General features: G+C 49.2%; 9 protein-coding genes across 9 annotated transcripts; 5 read left to right on the top strand and 4 right to left on the bottom strand.

The window, feature by feature from the left end:
- Positions 1 to 1,986: 1,986 nt before the first annotated feature.
- Positions 1,987 to 2,856, top strand: F5891DRAFT_1184298 (small GTPase superfamily; the record flags this gene model as incomplete). The annotated part of the gene is made up of 5 exons (XM_041366414.1): positions 1,987 to 2,052; positions 2,104 to 2,203; positions 2,273 to 2,347; positions 2,396 to 2,429; positions 2,484 to 2,856. 5 exons carry the CDS (start codon positions 1,987 to 1,989, stop codon positions 2,854 to 2,856), a joined length of 648 nt encoding a protein of 215 aa, XP_041230449.1.
- A 403-nt stretch (positions 2,857 to 3,259) lies between these two features.
- Positions 3,260 to 4,343, top strand: F5891DRAFT_944627 (uncharacterized protein; the record flags this gene model as incomplete). The annotated part of the gene is made up of 4 exons (XM_041374574.1): positions 3,260 to 3,398; positions 3,452 to 4,063; positions 4,117 to 4,214; positions 4,272 to 4,343. 4 exons carry the CDS (start codon positions 3,260 to 3,262, stop codon positions 4,341 to 4,343), a joined length of 921 nt encoding a protein of 306 aa, XP_041230448.1.
- Positions 4,344 to 5,260, bottom strand: F5891DRAFT_1013116 (Tim17/Tim22/Tim23/Pmp24 family-domain-containing protein). Its single transcript, XM_041360773.1, has 4 exons — positions 5,044 to 5,260; positions 4,784 to 4,985; positions 4,419 to 4,723; positions 4,344 to 4,364 (listed from the first exon to the last, which is right to left on the bottom strand). The coding sequence occupies exons 1-3, from the start codon at positions 5,187 to 5,189 to the stop codon at positions 4,439 to 4,441; spliced, it is 633 nt and encodes a 210-aa protein (XP_041230447.1). The 5' UTR covers positions 5,190 to 5,260; the 3' UTR covers positions 4,344 to 4,364; positions 4,419 to 4,438.
- Positions 5,055 to 7,434, bottom strand: F5891DRAFT_761576 (uncharacterized protein). The gene is made up of 8 exons (XM_041373162.1): positions 7,327 to 7,434; positions 7,259 to 7,273; positions 7,119 to 7,205; positions 6,766 to 7,069; positions 6,092 to 6,719; positions 5,868 to 6,042; positions 5,476 to 5,815; positions 5,055 to 5,425 (listed from the first exon to the last, which is right to left on the bottom strand). Exons 1-8 carry the CDS (start codon positions 7,332 to 7,334, stop codon positions 5,366 to 5,368), a joined length of 1,617 nt encoding a protein of 538 aa, XP_041230446.1. The 5' UTR covers positions 7,335 to 7,434; the 3' UTR covers positions 5,055 to 5,365.
- Position 7,435: 1 nt separating this feature from the next.
- F5891DRAFT_761575 (uncharacterized protein) lies at positions 7,436 to 9,160 on the bottom strand. The gene is made up of 9 exons (XM_041373161.1): positions 9,087 to 9,160; positions 8,996 to 9,036; positions 8,931 to 8,945; positions 8,857 to 8,885; positions 8,673 to 8,800; positions 8,534 to 8,622; positions 8,334 to 8,480; positions 8,197 to 8,283; positions 7,436 to 8,145 (listed from the first exon to the last, which is right to left on the bottom strand). The coding sequence occupies exons 1-9, from the start codon at positions 9,127 to 9,129 to the stop codon at positions 7,468 to 7,470; spliced, it is 1,257 nt and encodes a 418-aa protein (XP_041230445.1). The 5' UTR covers positions 9,130 to 9,160; the 3' UTR covers positions 7,436 to 7,467.
- Positions 9,161 to 9,252: 92 nt separating this feature from the next.
- F5891DRAFT_944673 (maintenance of telomere capping protein 1) lies at positions 9,253 to 10,664 on the top strand (the record flags this gene model as incomplete). Its single annotated transcript, XM_041374576.1, has 4 exons — positions 9,253 to 9,787; positions 9,841 to 9,998; positions 10,049 to 10,183; positions 10,236 to 10,664. The coding sequence occupies 4 exons, from the start codon at positions 9,253 to 9,255 to the stop codon at positions 10,662 to 10,664; spliced, it is 1,257 nt and encodes a 418-aa protein (XP_041230444.1).
- Positions 10,665 to 10,726: 62 nt separating this feature from the next.
- On the bottom strand, positions 10,727 to 11,930 carry F5891DRAFT_761083 (NADH or F420H2 dehydrogenase). Its single transcript, XM_041373160.1, has 6 exons — positions 11,758 to 11,930; positions 11,258 to 11,708; positions 11,182 to 11,204; positions 11,091 to 11,131; positions 10,960 to 11,036; positions 10,727 to 10,904 (listed from the first exon to the last, which is right to left on the bottom strand). Exons 1-6 carry the CDS (start codon positions 11,873 to 11,875, stop codon positions 10,790 to 10,792), a joined length of 825 nt encoding a protein of 274 aa, XP_041230443.1. The 5' UTR covers positions 11,876 to 11,930; the 3' UTR covers positions 10,727 to 10,789.
- A 6-nt stretch (positions 11,931 to 11,936) lies between these two features.
- F5891DRAFT_1140508 (breast carcinoma amplified sequence 2) lies at positions 11,937 to 12,833 on the top strand. Its single transcript, XM_041364890.1, has 4 exons — positions 11,937 to 12,144; positions 12,192 to 12,364; positions 12,415 to 12,568; positions 12,619 to 12,833. The coding sequence occupies exons 1-4, from the start codon at positions 11,962 to 11,964 to the stop codon at positions 12,763 to 12,765; spliced, it is 657 nt and encodes a 218-aa protein (XP_041230442.1). The 5' UTR covers positions 11,937 to 11,961; the 3' UTR covers positions 12,766 to 12,833.
- Positions 12,834 to 13,034: 201 nt separating this feature from the next.
- F5891DRAFT_1184291 (uncharacterized protein) lies at positions 13,035 to 18,223 on the top strand (the record flags this gene model as incomplete). The annotated part of the gene is made up of 5 exons (XM_041366413.1): positions 13,035 to 13,386; positions 13,439 to 13,849; positions 13,902 to 14,032; positions 14,080 to 17,142; positions 17,198 to 18,223. The coding sequence occupies 5 exons, from the start codon at positions 13,035 to 13,037 to the stop codon at positions 18,221 to 18,223; spliced, it is 4,983 nt and encodes a 1,660-aa protein (XP_041230441.1).
- Between the last annotated feature and the right edge of the window lie 10 nt (positions 18,224 to 18,233).

The following is an 18,233-nucleotide window of genomic DNA, read 5'->3' as shown; positions in this document are numbered from 1 at the left end:
TGTGCAGCACCCAGTGGTATCAGCAATGAGACAGAATCAGACTCGCTTGCTCGCCATCTATCGCAATACACGTGTCAGAAGTGCAACTCGAGCGCGATTGTTCCCATCTGGTGAGAATCACGATGACTAGACGGGGATGACACCGTCGGATAAGATCGAGCACCCGCAGTACGCCAGGCATGATCTCTCCGTAAATTAGCCGATGAGTCAGCCTGATGACCGTGACAATACTCTGACACGATGCACTTTGTCAGAGTTCATCAGACGTCCGTGAAACCTAGTGAGCTTCGATCTTTTTAGGTGGCCCGAGCAAGTGAGTATCACCATATGAAGGCTTTCTTACGGAAGAAAAAGCTGATTTTAGGTGCCGAAGGGTGTTCGAAAAGTTTATAAGGTTTTTACACATTCAATTAACTGGTCGGGGGCCCCATATGCGACAAATTCGTCGCCGCATGTCATCACGAATAAGTTAGACCCGAGAGCATCGTGTCGTGACGACATGAACATCACGTCTGAGTTACGTGGCTGAAACTCGGATGGGAAAGTTTCATCGGCCTGGTTCTGCGTCAGAAAGAACACGGGGTGGATTTTGTCATCGATGACGATAAGTGCGTCTTTACCGTGTATTCGTTGAACCACACTTGGGAGACAAGTACTTTGGCGAGGCTTCCATGCACCTCGTCAGGTGCTCTGTCGAGGATGTTGATACGTAATGTCCCATGGTGGCGGTGGCGCAATCGTATCGTAAAGTCCATGTGAAGGACGGAATCAATACGACCGCAACTTTGGCCTTGACTCGTGGCAGCCTCTGAACACTGTACTGAAGGCGAGAACACACGACTATTAGTTCCAATAGTATCTCAACGTCATCTGTATACATATACCGCATCAGAACTTCAACTTCAAGCTTCAGCGCTCAGGAATTGTATCTGTGAGCGCGGTTCTCCCCTTCGATCTGGTCACGCGACACGAAGTTTTGACGAGCGCCTATTGAGCGTATATTTTCTAAATGCAGCAGTTCGGCAGTTCGGTTAAAAGTCACTTTTTCCGACCTGACAATAAAAGAAAGACAACGCTGTGGTTTGTTGATCGTCGCGGGAAGTTACAGGGGTCGCCCAGCTTTGATGGCGTTCCTTACCCTCGCAGATCAAGTTGGATTATTTGGATGGGCCGCGGCCAAAGATGGCCCTGAATTTTGTGGCTCCAAGGCCCTAACTCAATCTCCCTACGGAACAGCCCCAGATGGGGGCTCAGTGCTAGAACACGTAGGTAAATCATAAGAGGAGCTGAGCGCTGAGATGCGGAGGTCAAATGATAGCCGGACGAGAGGCGCATCTCCAAGAGGTACTTACTGTCAATTGTCAGTCGAGGGGCTAATTAAATGGTGGACGGGAACGATAAGCCAGGCCATGTATGGTTGTCTGACGGCAATTAATTAGGTCGACCGCAATTGTCGAATACCTCTTGACACTGCTTTTAAGGGGACATTCGATTTAAGAACATTGCTTTGTAAGGGTGGATGGAGATGTCCGTAGGCGGTGATGTAAATAAATATAATATAAACTTTAAAATTATATTATATGATAAGTATTTTGATGTAAATTTATGGAGTACTTGGAAGGACAAGCCAAGAGTCGTACATCAACGCAAGTTTCTCTTCTCTCCGCTTCCTACTCCTTTCTCTCTCTAAGTCTCAAAGTCCTTTTCCGCGCCTTTCTTTACGACCATATACGATCTGCACGACTTCCGAATATTCTTCCTTCTCTCAATCCTCATCTCTTAAGGTATCCCTATATACTTGGCACTTTCTCCGGCTTCAAACTCCATTTTCGGCTTCTCAAGGTACACATCCCCTGTACCCTCTCTGACAACTATAATTCACCTCTGACAACAGAACTCCTGTTCTATCTCTTTTGATCACACTCAAGGTATTCCTTCTTCGCTTGCTTCCATCTCCATATTATCCCTAATCTATCATTAATAGCTATGGATAGCTGGAGGGTTGCTGTGCTTGGCGATGGTGGTGTCGGTAAAACTGCTTTGGCTGTTCAGGTCGGTCCTCATCACTATTGTTACCCATCCACGCCTCATGTTCCCCTCTAGTTCACTCTCAATTGTTTCGTTGGTAAGCCCAACCAACTACCATGTACTTTCTACTGCAATCTAATGGCCTCGACCCTTCCTCCCATATTATGGTACAGAGGTATGTGTTCTTGTTCACCCTCGTATCAATTGACTCATAGTTACTCACAGACTTACGACCCGACAATAGAAGACGCTTATAGGAAGCAGTTAATTGTGGATAACAAGATGTGCTTCGTCGAAGTCATCGACACTGCTGGGCAGGGTGAGTACTAGTCATTACACATTTGCTATCTCTCTGATGTCCATGCAGAGGAGTACGCCACGCTGCGTGACCAATGGGTTCGGTACGTAATCACTGCGCTGTCTTGTTTTGTCATGTCTCACAATCTCATGTTTAGGGAGGGCCAGGGATTTATTCTGGTCTACTCCATCGCATCTCGGTCAACATTTGAACGGCTGGACGTTTTCAGACAGTCGATGCTCAAAGTTAAGCGCCAAAAACCTATCTTCATGCTGGTGGGCAATAAGTGCGACAAGACATACGAGCGTGAAGTCTCACGTGAGGAAGGCATAGCGCTCGCTCGGACATTTGGCTGTGAATTCATGGAAACATCAGCAAGAACAGCATATAACGTCGAGCTACTTTTCACCAACCTAGTACGTGCCCTACGGCAGACGAAACGATTGGAATCTGGTGGATCAGGGGGGAAACAGAGCGACAAGCAACCAAAGGACGGCGGCAGCAAGAAACCCAAATGCGTGGTTATGTGAAGGACATCTTCTCGGGTTATTGGCGACTTAGATTTCATACTCCCTTTACCTCTGTTTGATGATACCTCCACGATTATTCTGCTTTGTTCTTTTCGCTCGCTTTCGGGCTATCATGGTTTTCTTCTAGCTACAATATCACACGTCCCACACCTCACGCTGTGACTTACGCGATCTAGTCCGCGATGTATTTTTCAATGCACTGGCAATTTTCTGGTACAGGTTGACAGGTTTGATGAATTTTGTTCCTGGACTACGGAATTGCTGTGGTCAGAGTCGGACATTCCCACTGCCGCTCATTCGCGTGTTTACGGTACGTCAACGGACACGAGTGCAAAAACGTTGCACGTTGGTACACTATAAAGGATATATACAAGTAGGTGGAGGACATGCACTAATCCTGGATATGACTAGCGAAAACATCAGCGGTACAAGCTATGCCGATTCCAGTACTTGTGGCCCACCAACATTCCACGTGCGCTCACTGCCTGATGGCACAGAGTTTCAAGTGAGCCGCCACGTTATTGAAACATGCGAAGTGTTCCGTACGTATGTCCCAGCCCATCTCGTATTCGAATTAATATGTATGACCTTAAAGGGAATATGTTTGCATGCTGTGATCACGGAGTGGGTGATAACGACAAGCCTAGGCCCCAGGAAGCAGTTCTCCACTTGGATGAAACGGAGCATGCTTTAGCAACTTTGTTCCGCCTCATTCAAGAACCCCCCGAACCTCCCCCTACGGAGAACCCAGATGGAGCGAGACCTCGTTTCAAATTGCACGCAGGCTCAATCATCCCGTTCCCGGTTCTTCCGTCCATGCTTCATCTCGCTGATAAGTATGGACTTCCGGAAACGATCATATGTTCACTCCACTTGCACGTCCAAGCCAATGCTTCAATTAACCCGCTCCCCGTTTATGCATATGCTACAGCACATGACTTGCCCAAGATTGCAGCAGAGGCAAGCGCCCACCTCCTACATCCCCCACTATCGTCGTACACCAAAGAGGATATACAAATTATTCCCACTGTCACCGCATACCATGAGCTTCTGAGGCTCCATGAATACCGGAAATATAAACTACGAGATATCCTGCTCAATGAGGACATATTTCTGCACGGATACGGCACTTGTCCTGTGCACAAGCAGTGGGCCACTCAGCTCTGGGAGCAGAAGCGGGTGTACCTGGCCACCCAAATCGAAGCAGGTATGCAGATCTTGTACGCATCTCAATCACACTTACTGACGGATGAAATACAGCCACTGATATAGCAGGGGAGATGCATGACTTGGCTGCCCAGCTTTCGTCTTGTCCCCTGTGTCAGAAAGCTCTGACAGCTGCCGTAGATATGCTTCAGGTACGGAAAGAGGAAAAGCTTATCACAACGAGACCATTCTAACTTTGAAGCATGCAGTACAAATGTCGGAGAGTGGCAAGAACTGTAGATTACGTGCCGCAGGGTTACTGGCTCGATGCAATCTTATAAAGAATAGGAGGATATGGATATCTGGATGACACAGTGTAAGATAATACGCGCATGCGTAAAGGAGTCTGGACTCACCGTCAAAATCTATCATCCCTCTACGTATTATGCCATAACAATGTCCTAAGATCAGTCCATACCTCGGAGTCACGGTAAAGGTATGTCATCGAGTTGAACATGCCAGGTTGAATGGCTTCTCCGCGGTGCTGGAACAGCCACATGACGGCACCCCATGATAGAGCCGCGAAGACAGAGAAATACCGCGGGTCTGGCGGGATAGGTTTCACCGCAGATCCAGACGCGCCTGCAGGCGCTTTCGAGTACGGACTACCTGTGCGTGGCATGAACGAAGCAATGACCCGGGATACAACGTAAAGGACTATCTAAATGGAAAGCCAATGACTTCAACAGGACTAGCACGGACGAGAATTCATTTGAAGTACCTGTTCGTTCACGGCTGATCGATCGCCGAAGACCACGTACCCTCCCAATAAGCCAGCCACAAATGTATCCGCGCTACGCTGTTTCCCTCCGTTTGCCTTTCGTTGAAGTAGCAACAGTGTCTTGTAGAGTGAAACAAACTTTGCTAGGTTGAAGGCGTGCTGCTTGGTTGCTTTGTATATAACAAGAAAGCGAGATCTCCAGCTACAGGAGGACAGTGGTCCAGCAGTGAAGATGATTCCAAGTGCAGAGAAAAACGTACTCTCCTCGACCAAAGAGAATGGCCATGATCAACGCGTGAGGGAATCTGACTTTGACTCCGTACACAAAGCCATTACGTGCACCTTTTACGATGGCAAGGTAGTCGTGTATGCGGGGGTCTAACAGCCACTGGGTAACGCTGGACATGGTTGTGTGCCAGCTAAAGACATGGGCCGGGTTTCTTAAAGGAATCACTTGCGTGCCCTTGCGGACCGGCGGTACAATCACATGTAAACTGAGATTCGTACACGATTGTTGAACGTTCAACTTGAAGGACATCGACTACATGACTAAACTATGGTACATAACGACATGACTAAAATCTATGATCCAAGAAAGTAATCATCCTTAAATGCGAAGTTTGATAGCGAAGACCACTCGAGCTACAAGTCAGGTCAGTAGACGCCGCTGATGGAAAAATCACACTACATACCCCCGATCCGCCTTCAGGGAGGCTGCGAGTTTCCTCGGATGCAGCTCTGATGACCACAAATCGGCGGTAATTGTCCATGAACTTAGGCTGCAGCTCCATATTGACGAGATCCTGAGAAATCTCCCGGTCCGCTTCAATCAGGATGTCAGATTCACTGCAGTGAGCGAAGCGCTCTATTGAGCTTTTAACGCATTCTCGCAGCATATCTTCTACTTCCAACAATTGCTGCTCAAGGGTTTCGACAATCCAGGCGTCATCATTATGTTTGGTAGGCGCTTTCGTGACAGAGATGCTGCCTGCGTCTGCCAGGTCCAGAATGGGAAGAAGGCACGAATCCATACTTGAGATATGTTCTTAGTTCAAGGATAACGGTACAGGAGCATCACACTCACCTCATAATTTCTGGAACTGGCTTATCCTTGCCGCATGCCAGGGCATGACTCAAACCCACAATCGAAGGTATCAGGTAACATTCCCAGAGGGGATGCTGCGCGAGGTTACGCATCAAACTATGACATCCAATAGGATCTTCGGCGATAGCCAAAGGCGTGAAGGTGACAATACCACCTTTGAAGATTGTCAGTGACACCGATCGCCCTGCTTTGCAAATACTCACCCAAAGGGAAAATCTCGCGCATGCCCCACCTGCTGGACGGAACAGACTCATGTGTGCCGTAAGTGAAAAAGCGAACTTCAGGCGCGTCGCGCCGCTTGGTGACCACAGCAGAAAGCTCGTGAAAAGTCTTCAGGGCTCCGACATGAATGAATATTACCCGAGCTTCTGCGTCAAGGCTAACTGACATAGCTTTGGTCTTGTCCAGTACGTATTTAAGTTGTCGGGTCTCAAAACCAGGATTCAATGCTGCTCCGTCGGCTGGGAAGGACCAGATACAATATTTCCTGTTTGGAAACTGCATGAAATCCAAGAGCTCGCGTGGAATCGAAAGCAGATCGATAGCCATGGCAGCCTCTCTTAGTATGCGACGACGGCTGTCTTTCGATTGACCACTCGGAGTCGATAGCTGCTGTATGGTTTTATCGACCCGGTTACGCGTCGTTCCTTTGATGTATTTGGTAGACGAGATCAGCCATGGCAACAGGGCTACCAAAACATGGGTGTTCTGCGAATTTTGTCGTAGATGCTCTGGTACGCGCAAAAACCTACAAAGGGCATCCAATGATGGGCTGAAAATAAAGAGCAGAGCAAGTTCTGCACCATCCAACGACAGCGGGAGAACAGCAACCTTTGCCTTCTGTCAATATAGACCATCAACGGAAAAAAGGACTCACCTGTCGCTGAATTGACATGTAACGAAACAGTCCGTGCAGTGCCTGACTATCTTGATTTTCCAAAGCTTCAAGTTTGGCAAATTGCTGAGCTTCTCCACATGCACGAAAAACCGGTGCGAGATCCGTAACATTGTAGAGTTTTTGGATGCGGATGGAATTAGTTTGCGCCATCATGAAGCTCATGCGAGCACCGTTATCGTGCGAATCAGTCGCATCCTTGATCGTCACTTCACAAACTTTCTTGGCTTGGTTCTTAGCAAAGTCAACAAATAGATCACCCTCCCATTTCCACTTTTTGGGAATCCTATTCGAAGATTAGAACACTTTTCATATTCGCGAGTAGCACCACAAACTTTGGCATCGCAGAAGCTTTCATCGTTGTTAAAGCTTTTGGTCGGAAGCAATCAATGTCCTGGGTGCCATCGCTGACTGGAGGCTCCCTGAACATTGTTGTGAGCATTTTAGTGATTGAAAATAATAAAACAAGACGCACAAAGGACTATTGAGACTTGGCATGCATGTCGTGAGCGCAAACGAATGTGAGTAGCCTAAGATACATACCTTGGCATATTAAGACTAAGACTTTGAAGAAACTCGTCTGCGGCCTTTTCAGGGGCTCGCTTAGGGGGAGCTGGATTCGCGAGTTGATGCTGAATACTAAAAGGCCATCAAATGGATATGTCTGATGATACGCGAGCGCACTTACAGAGGTGCAGGTGAGGGAAGGGGAAGGTCGTCATCTGCAGCCGTAAACATCTCTGTATTATATTCCCAGCCCGAAACAATGGTAGAGGGCTCCCCTATCATCTGCGGTGTGGCTGAAGACGGGCCAACTCCGACGGGTGTTGTAGTGGAAGGATCAGACGATTCCGCATCAGTCGCCGCAAAATGTTCATTCTCGAAAGGTTCCTCAAAGGAACTAATTGTGGACAAAGGCTCTTTAGTGGATGGACCAGACGGTTGCATACCACTTGCTGATAAAGGCTCGTTCTCGAAAGAATCCTTGAAGGATGGACTAGTTGCAGACGAAGGATCTTTTGCTTCAAGGGGTTTCTTCTTGAATGACAAACCGGTCAGAAGTTTCGGAATTGTCTGCAGTGGCTTCGGCTTGGGTGCTACGGAAGGGCCTGATCCCGCTGCTATACGTTGCTTCGTTGATAGAGTACTCCCAGATTGAACCGCCTTCGAGGGAAGATCTATAGTCTTGACAAGAGGGTTGCTCCTTTGATCTTGGTGAGTCCGAACGGTCTGTATTTTGGGTGGGCGAGGTACATTCACTGATGGTGTGGCAGAAGATGTCGATGGCCTTGGTGGTGGCGGAAGGGGACGAGATGATTGTTCGGTGAACATACTAGGGGAGGAGGCCGCTGATGAGTGTTCCTATAGAAAGCATTGAGGTTAGAATGAAAGAGACGACGACTATTACGGAACCTTGTCTGCTGTAGTGCTCCGCGACTTTGAGTGAGTATATTTCCGCCGCTGTTTTAATGGGCGATCGTCCAATGAATCGGAGTCTGACTACTGTCGCCTAAGCTTCGCAGCACGATGATAAATAAAAGATAGCATACATCTGAACTGATCAGTGTATTGTTACGCTTTTTCCCTCGCGGTGCCAACGTCTTCGCGACCGGAGATCTCCGCTTGAGAGGGATATCGGGCTCTTTTAACCTATGAGTATCTTTCTCGACTTGCTTTGGCAGCTTTGGCTCTAAAGTCTGTTATGTATAATGTGTAAGACAATATATTGAGTATCATCAGGTGAACTCACCTGCTTGATCGGTGGCTTATTCATATCCTTTTCGCTTTTGCGATTTGCTTCTTCTGAGAACTGCGTCGCGAAGAACTCCTTCTCTTGCTCTTCATACAAGTCAGTTGAGCCACCAAGCACAAGGTCAGCCGAGTCTCACCTATCCAATGGTCCTTCGCCGTAATCTCGAATCCGACGGCGTAATCGTCGTCGTCGTCATTACCAACATGATCCCAAAAGCTGCACAAGAGCCGTTCGCATTGTTTCACATTATTTGTTGGCTCCCAACTGCATATTGCATTAGAAAATGAGTTCGTGATCAATGAAAGGGAAACGAATCTGACGTGTCTGCATCGGAGTCGTAGCCTGCCCACTATGAATCATTAGGGGACGCAATCAAACACGTATAGAAACCCACTTTGACATAATATTCCTAGACGACTCGGTTAGATCTTTGTGCGAAGCGCAGTGTTATATACTTACCCAGTCTCCTTCCTCACTGACACGAGCTTTGGTGATAACCTCTACCAGCAAGCATGTGAATAGTGATAGCGATGAAGGACTGAGCTCGCACCGACGTGGTATACCTCCCGCTCGACTTTCTTCTTACGACCCATACAAAGGGAATAGTGAACGAATGTGGACAAGTTGTTTTGATGTATTCGACGTAAGCGCGCTATGATTAGACTCCGCTTTCCAAGTCTGGGGTCCTTCCGACTTGCTTGACTCGCACTACGACGATGACCTCTAAATCAAAGTCAAAGCAGGAAGAAGCTCTTCAATTTCTCGATGATCTTGACTCCCTTAATCCAGTCGCACCAACGACGCGTGGACCCGTTGCTAATACGGACAGCGCAGGAGACCCAGCGGATGTTCTCGCATTCATTGATGAGATAACTCAGAAGAGCTCAGAGCCAACCCGCTCCACGACGTCACATATAGAACGACATGCTTCGCGCCCGGGAACTCCATCACTGAGGAAGAGCACTGAACGAGTTAAAGTCGGTGCTCATCCGTCCTCCTCAACTTCTTCTCTCGTGGCAAGACCAGAACCATCGTCAGCTCCTGTTGCCAAGGCTGAAGCTGAGCCTGCATTGGCGGCTTCCTCAAATCGTTGGGGATGGGGCAGCGTATGGACCAGTGCAAATACTGTTTACCAACAAGCAAGGTCTGTAGTGGACGAGCAGGTCAAGAACCTTCCCAAGAATGAACACATCAGTAAGTTGGGAGAGGGAGTCCTGGAGTACGCAAAGACTGCGCAGCTTGACAAACTTGGTTCGTCTGTGTGTGACGAGTTGATTCAAAGTCGATTAACTTGTACCCTCTAGGACAAGATTTCAAGAAAGTCGGACTGTCTACATTGACAGACATTCTGAATGTAGTTGCTCCTCCTATATCTGAGCACGAGGTCATTCAAGTATGGCTCAGTCATGATATGAAAGGATATGATGGTGTCGAATCGCTTGTATACCGGTCACTCGCTAGGGTACGCACCAAGACATTACGGGTGTCCACCGAGCTGATGTTGTTGCTTAGGTCATGGAACAGGTCGAGGGTGGCGATTTGATTATCAACCGAGGTGTCGAATCAAAACCAAAGGAATCTGCAGCAGGAACTCCTCGGGATTTCAATTCGGTGGACGGATACGATGCTGCTATTAAACTCGCGCAGGTAAGAGGCCAATGCCAAGAAATGTGCACGCGAGATTCACTTTTACGTCCAGGCAAATATAGATGAATTCATCAAGACCAATTCCAAAGTACCACCCAAAGAGTCATCTATTCAGAATCCTGTTACATACTCCTCTGTCTACCTCCGCATCCAGCCATTTCTCACATCTTTCACCCTTCCTCAGCCCGTTGATACTTCAGAGCAGTCCGCAGAAACGCCTCAGCAGTCTAACCTCCAGTTCCTGTTACATCTGTCTGATCCCGGGCATAAGTTGGTGCACACGACTATAACACAGGCTGTGCCTGGTAGTTGGTTGCAAATTTGGGATGATTATGACTGGGTGGAAGATCTTGTAGCCGAGTCTCTCAGGGTAGGCATTGAAGTGATTGGGCAGGACTACATTGTCACACGGATGGGATGGGGTAAGAAGGCAGCCGGGCGCACTACGCCTCAAGAAATGCCCTCTGAACCATCCCCTTGATGTACTTTTCCACTCACATGTTGTTGCCCCACCCATGTATTACCTACCTTACGACGACCGAACACGACTGCACTCAGAGGATAGGAATGTTGTATATGGATATCAATCAATAACGTAGTAACAGTCTACTTCTTTGGAGGCTGTTCGTCTTGAGGTGGAGGAACGGGCTTGAGCTCTGCGGGCCTGACGGGCTCTGTCCCTTGCCCTACTTGTTCCCAGGGTGACAGAGACTCGAAGTTTCTATATATGATCAGGTGATTAGGAAACGCAGGGATCGAGATGATTCCTGACTGACCGGAAAGCCTGCGTCAATTGCAGAGGTTCATAAACGACGCGTTTCCTCTCTTCATCGTAGCGGACTTCAGTGTAGCCCTAAAATGATGATTCTATCATTACGATCAGCGGGTTGTAGTGGTAGCTACGCACCGACAATGGAAAGTCCTTTCGAAGGGGATGACCCTCGAAGCCTAAACAAAATCTATGACAAGTGCGAGTTATTGCATCCAAGAAAACTTACCATAGTCTGTTAGTATGCGACGCCTGTAAATAGAAGGTCAAGACGCCGGTTCATATGGATATAGAACGCGACATACAGGTCGGGGTGTCCAGTAAAGAAGACGCCAAACATGTCCCACGTCTCCCGTTCATACCAGTCTGCTCCACTGAAGACAGAAACGCTGCTAGGTACAGGGTCCGCTTCACCAGCATAGGTCTTGACACGAATCCTCGCCGCATACTTGACGCTCAACATGTTGTAAACCACCTCGAAGCGTTTCTCTCGTTCTGGGAAATCAACAGCGGTGATATCCACGACACTTTTGAACTGACACTGTGAGTGATCTCGAAGGAAAGTCAAAACGGGGATGACGCCAGACGGGGAGATGTGCAAAGTAAGCTCATCCTTCAATACAGAGAACTGCTGGACGAATTTGGGGAGACATTGCATAAGGTATGATCCATATGTGTGTAATGACTCGGTTGTCTCAGCATACTTGGTAGCTGTAGGATTCGGAGACGTAGGCTCGGTGAATGGCGAAACGGAGGCTAGAAAGTTGTCAAAACGGTCATCAGTGATTAGGCAGGCATAACTTACCTCTAGACGACGATGACGACTGTATTTTTCGCGTCAAAGCGACACCAACGGTCCTCGCTGGTCTCTTCGACGAGCTTTTAAGTAGATTTGTGACCCGCAGACCCGTGCGGAACGACATGTTTGCTGGTTACTTGCTCAGTGGGTTCAGGCAAACGGTAAATTCACACTCCGATCCGAATCGTGACCGGCGCCGTCAAGTAGACCATGGCTTCACTTATCGACAACGACACTCACAGAACAGAAATATTCGATTCATTACCTTACTATGACAATGATCTCGAGAAAAATCCAATATTGAGGGAAAAAGTTGAGCGCGAACTAGCACGCGAGCCAAAACCACCACAGACTCTGCATCCTCGCGTTCCCCCTCCATTAGAGCTCTTCAAGGTATTTAAAGCTACCTTTTGATCGTTCACAAACCTGATATGGCGTAGGACAAACCTGGGCTTGCTGCTGAGCTTGCGCGCGTCGAGGCTCATCAGCCTTTAGCACCTTTGGATACCATAAGATATCAACTTCCGGCACCGACGTCTACCCCAGGCACAGATGAGGAATGGCAGCAAGCGCTGAAGAATGCACAGTCTCAACTAGAGCACCAGCGTATTCGGTGGGTTTTCAGTTATCCTTTGAGTACCTCGAGCTCACGCTCTCTCAAAGGCACACAAATCTCGCGCTGCTGCAGACATATGGACCCAATGCTTGGAGAATTCACAATTACTTGTTAGAAGCGACAGCCAAGCAAGCAGAGACAGCGCTCGAGGAGTTGAAGCAGCGCACCACAGATATTAACCGAGAACGCAAGAACTCTCAGGTATGTTTCGTGTTGATCAGGAGAGCAGTTGTGTTCATACTTGTTTGAAGACGCAAATTGGAAACCAGTTGACATCGTTGGAGAATAAATGGACAGAGTTGATATCGAGCATCCTTCAGATTGAGATGGCAAATGTGGCTCTGGATGCAGAAGTTGACCGACTGAATAAAAAGGAGGCTGAGCTTGCTAGCATGTAGCAGTTTGTAGCTTATTAGAAGTACTACTTAACCGAAAAAGGCTAACCGCCGCTCAACGTTGCACTCTGCCCTCGTTTGATATTTCCGCTCGTCAACGACAACGAAAATCTCGTTTGTCTACTCTACATAAAGCTTTTAGGCAAGTCAATAACGAGTTAACCGTGTGTTTTAGCTCATTGTCGTGTATTTTTATTTGATTTCCTTCTCGGCTCTTGCTATAATCTCTCTAGGCACCAGAAAACTGACTATCGGCGTCTTGGGACGCGTATATGGCCAATATCGAGAACTCAAACACGGGGCTAACTGAAAATCATGCAGAAGAGGAACATGTTAATGCGCTGTTGAATTCATCCAATGTATCCGAAGAACATTCTGCAGTCGCAGCTTGCGCTCTCAAGACTTCGAGTTCACCTCCATTGATTTCACCTACGAACTCATCAACTCAATCTCGCACTCAACTGGCTCTTCCTGCTTCAGATTCGTCATTAGCTGCCCCACATCCAAAGAAATTTACTTCTGTCAACATCAACAAGAAGTTCCTGCAGAAGAATTCGTCCTCCTCAGGGTCTGCTACCACGTCATCGAACCACGTACCTGTCGTCAAGTCTGGTAGTCCAGCTCGTAAGTTCAATGTTGTATTTTATAATAATAATCTTCATATGACGTCCTGTAGCCGTCCGGCCTGTGGCTCCACCAATAAGCACGCATTCGCGGCTCGTGACCACCAAGCTTACAGCAGCGCCTGTTTCATCAACTACAACTGGTCCAGGTTGGTCGCGTCCACCATCCGCGGCACCTCCAGTCTCTTCAACACCATCAACTTCATCCAATGGACCCCCTCCACAGCCTCTTCCACATGCCGCTGCACCAGCGCCCGTTTCCATTCCAGCTGCCCCACAGCTTCCCGTCGCCGGCAAAGTTATTCAGCCACACCCACGAGCTATCCCATCGACTTCGTCCGCCACGGGGAAGAAGGATACTACGTCCAAACCGGCTTGGGGGCATCTGAAAGTCATGGCACCAGTCCTGTTGCCGGACAGTGCGGGCCCCTCAGACTTTCCTACGGCTGCCGAAGTTGCTCATGGTATGTTGCAAATTTTATAGGTGCAGTTCGCGAATTGATCTGCATTCTTTAGGCCGACCATCACCCAAGGTCACTGAATCACAGAAGCCCTCTGATGCTCCTCATTCAAAAAGTGTGACACTAGAAGAAGCTGATGCATTTCGAGGAGTTCACCTTGATCCAAACGCCCACCACTGGGATGAGGTCCGCTTCAATTCACTCTTCCTATTCATTTTTCTCACATTTTGCAGATGGAAGAAGATGATGACCATTTTCTGGACGGAGTCATCGAATTTGGTGACGGAAGACAGTACAAGATATCACCGGCTGAAGCTAGTGCGCAAAATGTATCATCACCCGACCCAGCTACGGATACAGTCGAGCCCCATCCAGAGATTGTTGACAGCGGCAAAGCACCTGTTAGTAAAGAGGATCGTTTTGCGGACGACTTTGACCGGAGGTGGCCACGATCAAGGCCCTCTCCATCGTTCGTGCACAAGGATCTACCACGTGCTTCTCGACATCCGTCAATGTCCCCTGTGTCTTCGCATCCTAGCTACTCGCCTTCGGAAGGTTCGAGAGTCCTTTTCAATGAACGCTCAAACAGACTTGAGCCATATAGTTCTCATCCAAATACCCGTCATCTCCCTGGGGCTCCGATTTCTAGGAGAGGCTCTCATATAGAGCATATTCCACCAGTGGACATGCGTAGTGGACGAGATGGACCAATGCGGTCACCTGTACAACCAGTGCAATTACTCCAAAAACCTGCGGGTAACTATGATCGCTCATCGCGCACATCGAGAAACGGTCCTGGTCCCCATGTCCCTTTCGGCAGGACTCGTGACGGTTTACCCTCTCTCTCAATGAATGGGCCGCCAAACTGGGACGGGCTTCCATCCGTTTCTCCTATCGAGAAGCACGAAATCATGCTTGATAGCAGAGGTCGTCGTTTGTCGAACATGGGCCCTCCACCATTGCCGTCATTGAAGCGTGATGCCACTCGGCAGCGTCCACCTCATATTTCAACCGCTCCGCCTGGAAAGCTTTTTGCCAGAGATTCACATCAACCTTCGTCTGCTTCTCAACAACATTTCGATTCGCCCACTACAACTCATGGGGGTAGTGTCGTTGGTCAGTCACCCTTATTGTCTACTATTTCGGTGACCTCCGAAACTGCTGCCCCATTCATGACTCCTACGCTGAGCATTGAAGACGCTCACAAGACGGCCATGCACATCTCAGCTGAGCGCGCAAAACAGCGACGACAGGTGGAAGAAGAGGAGCGGGAGAAAGAGAAAGAACGTGCCCGACAGAAGGCAGCTGCGTTGGAAGAGAAATTCAAGGCACACGAAGAGAAGAAGAATGCTCAAGTGGGTATTTGTGACGTGGCTAGCATCCCACACGGCTCATTCCATTTGCAGGAAGCGGAAGCCGTGAAACTGATACAAGAGGTTGCGGAAGCAGCTTCACAGCAAGCGCTGCAGCTCGATGCCTCGGCACAACGTCCAACACCTGTCAGGCCGATAGGGCGACCACCTTCTTTAAGAGCATCTGTCAGACCGCCGATGATTTCGAGGCCGATTGTGCCCTCAAATGTAGAACAATCTCACGATTCCTCGAAAACGGATTCCTGGAGAAGCAAAGCTCCACCTCCATCGTCGCCACCAGCGCCTCGAGACACGCCTGTACAGCCCCGTGCACCTGCGCCGTTGCTTAGGGTAGAAGAGTTTATTACCGTTTCTGCAGATGAGGATCTCGAGGTGGTGGACTTCTCTGATATGGGTAAATTCGTTGGTGCTCCAGCGGCCCCGCAAACCGAGGCACCACACGAAGGCAATGAAAGACCGTTCCGTCCCCCTCGGCCTGTCGCAAGTGACTTCTTTGAAGACTCGGAGCCTCAGACACTTCCTCCTCATCCGAAGTCTCCAAATGTGTGGCGTCGCAAAACACCCACTGAGCTTGTTGGCGATGTTTCGACTCCATCCGCATCGACGAACCAAGAAATTCCAAAGGAGACTGTGGAAAAACCGTCACAGGATACTCCAGTGAGCGTTCCGAGTCCGGAATCGCTACAGGAGGCAGTGGCGCGTATATCACCTTCGAAGAGTTCCTCTACTGCGGATGGCTTAGCGACATATTCGTCTAACCACACGACGTTGCCCACATCTCCGCAACGCTTAACTCGCCCGACTTACCGCGTGCGAATGTCTGCTCTCGATGATGTGATGTCTCGCATCAGGGGAGCTTTGGATGACATGAAAGAGACGGAATCTGCAAAACAGGCCATCAAGGAGACTGTAGATGCGCCGCCCGACCCAAATATCGCTCCATCTCAGGGCAATGCTAATGGTCGGGGTTATTCAGGTGCACCTAAATGGCTTCCTCCTGCACTGAGGCCACGTCGTGTCGAATTTGGGGAAGAACACGAAGTCTTCGACGTCACTGGCTGCGAACCACCATGTTCGCCTCGACTGACTGCTGTGGTCTGCCTCCCTAGCCAATCACGTCCCTTGGATCCTATTCCTAAACGGCAAGCCCGTTTTTTGAAGAATGTGCGTTCACAGTTTCGATGGGATATAATGTCTTGGGATCCACCGGTCGAGGGCATGAGCAAGAAAGACTTCTCCTTGAATGATGTGCTCCACAAGAGCTATTTGTCTCCCAGGGGCAAACCCAGGTTTCGCGTACACCTTCCTCGAGCACGGCATAATCATGCGTCTTTTGCCATTCCGTTAGGACCTAAGGTCAATCTTCCTGCTGGATCAACAAAGCCGGGCTTGTCATACGGGAGGTCGAAGGTTGACGACCTTCCGTCGTGGAGGAGGGTTGCTATCTGTCCATCTATTCCGGAAAACAGCCCAGATGGCGCCAGCGCAGGTGCTCTTGACACAATCAGTTGCTCGCCTCCTCCTAACCCACCAGAACTTACCCCCGCTGCCCAAAGTGTATTACCATGCACCAACAAAGCGGAAGCCGTTTCGCAACGTCCGAGACCTCAACCAAAGATGCCAGTGGGTTCTGCAGTAGCATTTTATCGTGATATCCCGTCCGACACAGCTAGTCGAGAGTTAAAGAAGCGTACGGTATCCTTCACCGTCTTTAGCGAGCTGGACGAAATACCGGCATCTCCACAAAGTGATCCGCCAAGCGCTCTATTCTCTTCGGCCGTAGACTCATCTGAATCTGACAAAAGTTTTTATACCAAGGAGACGGTTACAATCAGTCGTGTTGTGAATGGTCTTGGAAAAGATACGAGCTCCCCAAGACTCGTTGTTTCAACGCAGCTGGACTCTAAGAGCTCGGATGAATCGGTCGGTATTCCGTTGTATTTCTATGCATCTTCTTTTGTGGCTCACAAGTATATAGGTTGACAGAAATCTCATCACTCCTGGATCTACATCATACAGCACACCATGGACGAAATCCCCTTTGAGCTTTTCATCTGCAAAGGAATCTCCGGCGAGAGCACCAGATCCCGAGCATTTAAAAGCTGTATGGTCGCAGCCCTCTGACAAGGCTTTAGTACATGCAGTAAACTCCCTCGAGGGCATTGCGGATGATCTTACTGCTCTACCGTTCACATTGCAAGATGTCAAGTCTGAAGATGGAGAAACTCCCCCTCCTACTTCAGCAGCAAACGTTCCATCCAAGATGTCACTCCATGATGTCACACGTGCATTCCAGCAAGTACCTACTTCATCAAATGCCGCTACGAGGAGCAGTAGTACGTTACCATCTTCATCTGTAGCCGGACCCATCAGCCGTCCTTCCAATTATACATATAGTACTGTCCATCCGCCAGGCATGAGCGGCCGGCCCCCTTTTCCCTACTCGCCGATGATGGCCCACCCACCTAGTCCCACACCCCTCGTGTATCCACCACCAAGCCCTGCTCCGCGCGGACCCAATGGGCATTCACCCATGTTTGGTGGCGGCCAACCAATATGGGTGCCTCTTCCATCCCAAAGCCACTCTGGTGCAGTGAGGCCGGTAACTTCGCCATACCCTACGCAGCTGATCGCATATCCCTCACCAAATGGGGTTCCGTCGATGTATGGGCCTCCGCCTATGCCACACGGCTCGCAGTCGCCACCACAGATTAACGGAGCTGCCCAACCCCGCCCTCGCAATATGCCGGTGATGAGTCCTGTGTTGCATTCAGCGACTCCTTCACATGCGAATCATTCAATGTATGCTGGGAGTCCTGTGATGATGCACGCTCTTCCTATGATGGCTCATGGCCCCCAACCGTACATGGCCGTTGCTGGCCGTGGACAAGGGCGTCCTGATGGTATGCCTCCGATGCAGCAATCACACTCTGCTCCTCAACCTTCGCACGCTACTATGTATAGTCCTGCACAACCTCTACCATATGGACGTCCGTCGTGGTGATACGTGTAAT

The sequence above is a fragment of the Suillus fuscotomentosus genome, assembly GCF_016647785.1.
Source record: "Suillus fuscotomentosus strain FC203 chromosome Unknown F5891scaffold_9, whole genome shotgun sequence".
Classification (NCBI taxonomy): Eukaryota; Fungi; Basidiomycota; class Agaricomycetes; order Boletales; family Suillaceae; genus Suillus; species Suillus fuscotomentosus.
The sequence above is the reverse complement of the archived record's forward strand: the minus strand, read 5'-3'. Positions and strand labels throughout refer to the sequence as shown.

What these genes read in the sequence shown, in the direction of transcription:
- F5891DRAFT_1140508 (XM_041364890.1), top strand. Translation starts at nt 11,962, where the DNA reads ATGGCTTCACTTATCGACAACGACACTCACAGAACAGAAATATTCGAT. An exon ending in CTAGAGCACCAGCGTATTCG is followed by an intron (nt 12,365 to 12,414) that starts GTGGGTTTTCAG and finishes GCTCTCTCAAAG; the next exon opens with GCACACAAATCTCGCGCTGC. An exon ending in GAGAACGCAAGAACTCTCAG is followed by an intron (nt 12,569 to 12,618) that starts GTATGTTTCGTG and finishes ACTTGTTTGAAG; the next exon opens with ACGCAAATTGGAAACCAGTT.
- F5891DRAFT_761083 (XM_041373160.1), bottom strand. Translation starts at nt 11,875, where the DNA reads ATGTCGTTCCGCACGGGTCTGCGGGTCACAAATCTACTTAAAAGCTCG. An exon ending in GTCGTCATCGTCGTCTAGAG is followed by an intron (nt 11,709 to 11,757) that starts GTAAGTTATGCC and finishes ACAACTTTCTAG; the next exon opens with CCTCCGTTTCGCCATTCACC. An exon ending in TCGCATACTAACAGACTATG is followed by an intron (nt 11,132 to 11,181) that starts GTAAGTTTTCTT and finishes GATTTTGTTTAG; the next exon opens with GCTTCGAGGGTCATCCCCTT.
- F5891DRAFT_761576 (XM_041373162.1), bottom strand. An exon ending in AAAGCTTCTGCGATGCCAAA is followed by an intron (nt 7,070 to 7,118) that starts GTTTGTGGTGCT and finishes ATCTTCGAATAG; the next exon opens with GATTCCCAAAAAGTGGAAAT. An exon ending in TCCCTGAAGGCGGATCGGGG is followed by an intron (nt 5,426 to 5,475) that starts GTATGTAGTGTG and finishes CCTGACTTGTAG; the next exon opens with CTCGAGTGGTCTTCGCTATC.
- F5891DRAFT_1013116 (XM_041360773.1), bottom strand. Translation starts at nt 5,189, where the DNA reads ATGTCCAGCGTTACCCAGTGGCTGTTAGACCCCCGCATACACGACTAC. An exon ending in ATTCTCTTTGGTCGAGGAGA is followed by an intron (nt 4,986 to 5,043) that starts GTACGTTTTTCT and finishes GTCCTCCTGTAG; the next exon opens with CTGGAGATCTCGCTTTCTTG. An exon ending in GATCAGCCGTGAACGAACAG is followed by an intron (nt 4,724 to 4,783) that starts GTACTTCAAATG and finishes CTTTCCATTTAG; the next exon opens with ATAGTCCTTTACGTTGTATC.
- F5891DRAFT_761575 (XM_041373161.1), bottom strand. Translation starts at nt 9,129, where the DNA reads ATGGGTCGTAAGAAGAAAGTCGAGCGGGAGGTATACCACGTCG. An exon ending in GCGGGAGGTATACCACGTCG is followed by an intron (nt 9,037 to 9,086) that starts GTGCGAGCTCAG and finishes GCTTGCTGGTAG; the next exon opens with AGGTTATCACCAAAGCTCGT. An exon ending in ATACACTGATCAGTTCAGAT is followed by an intron (nt 8,284 to 8,333) that starts GTATGCTATCTT and finishes AGGCGACAGTAG; the next exon opens with TCAGACTCCGATTCATTGGA.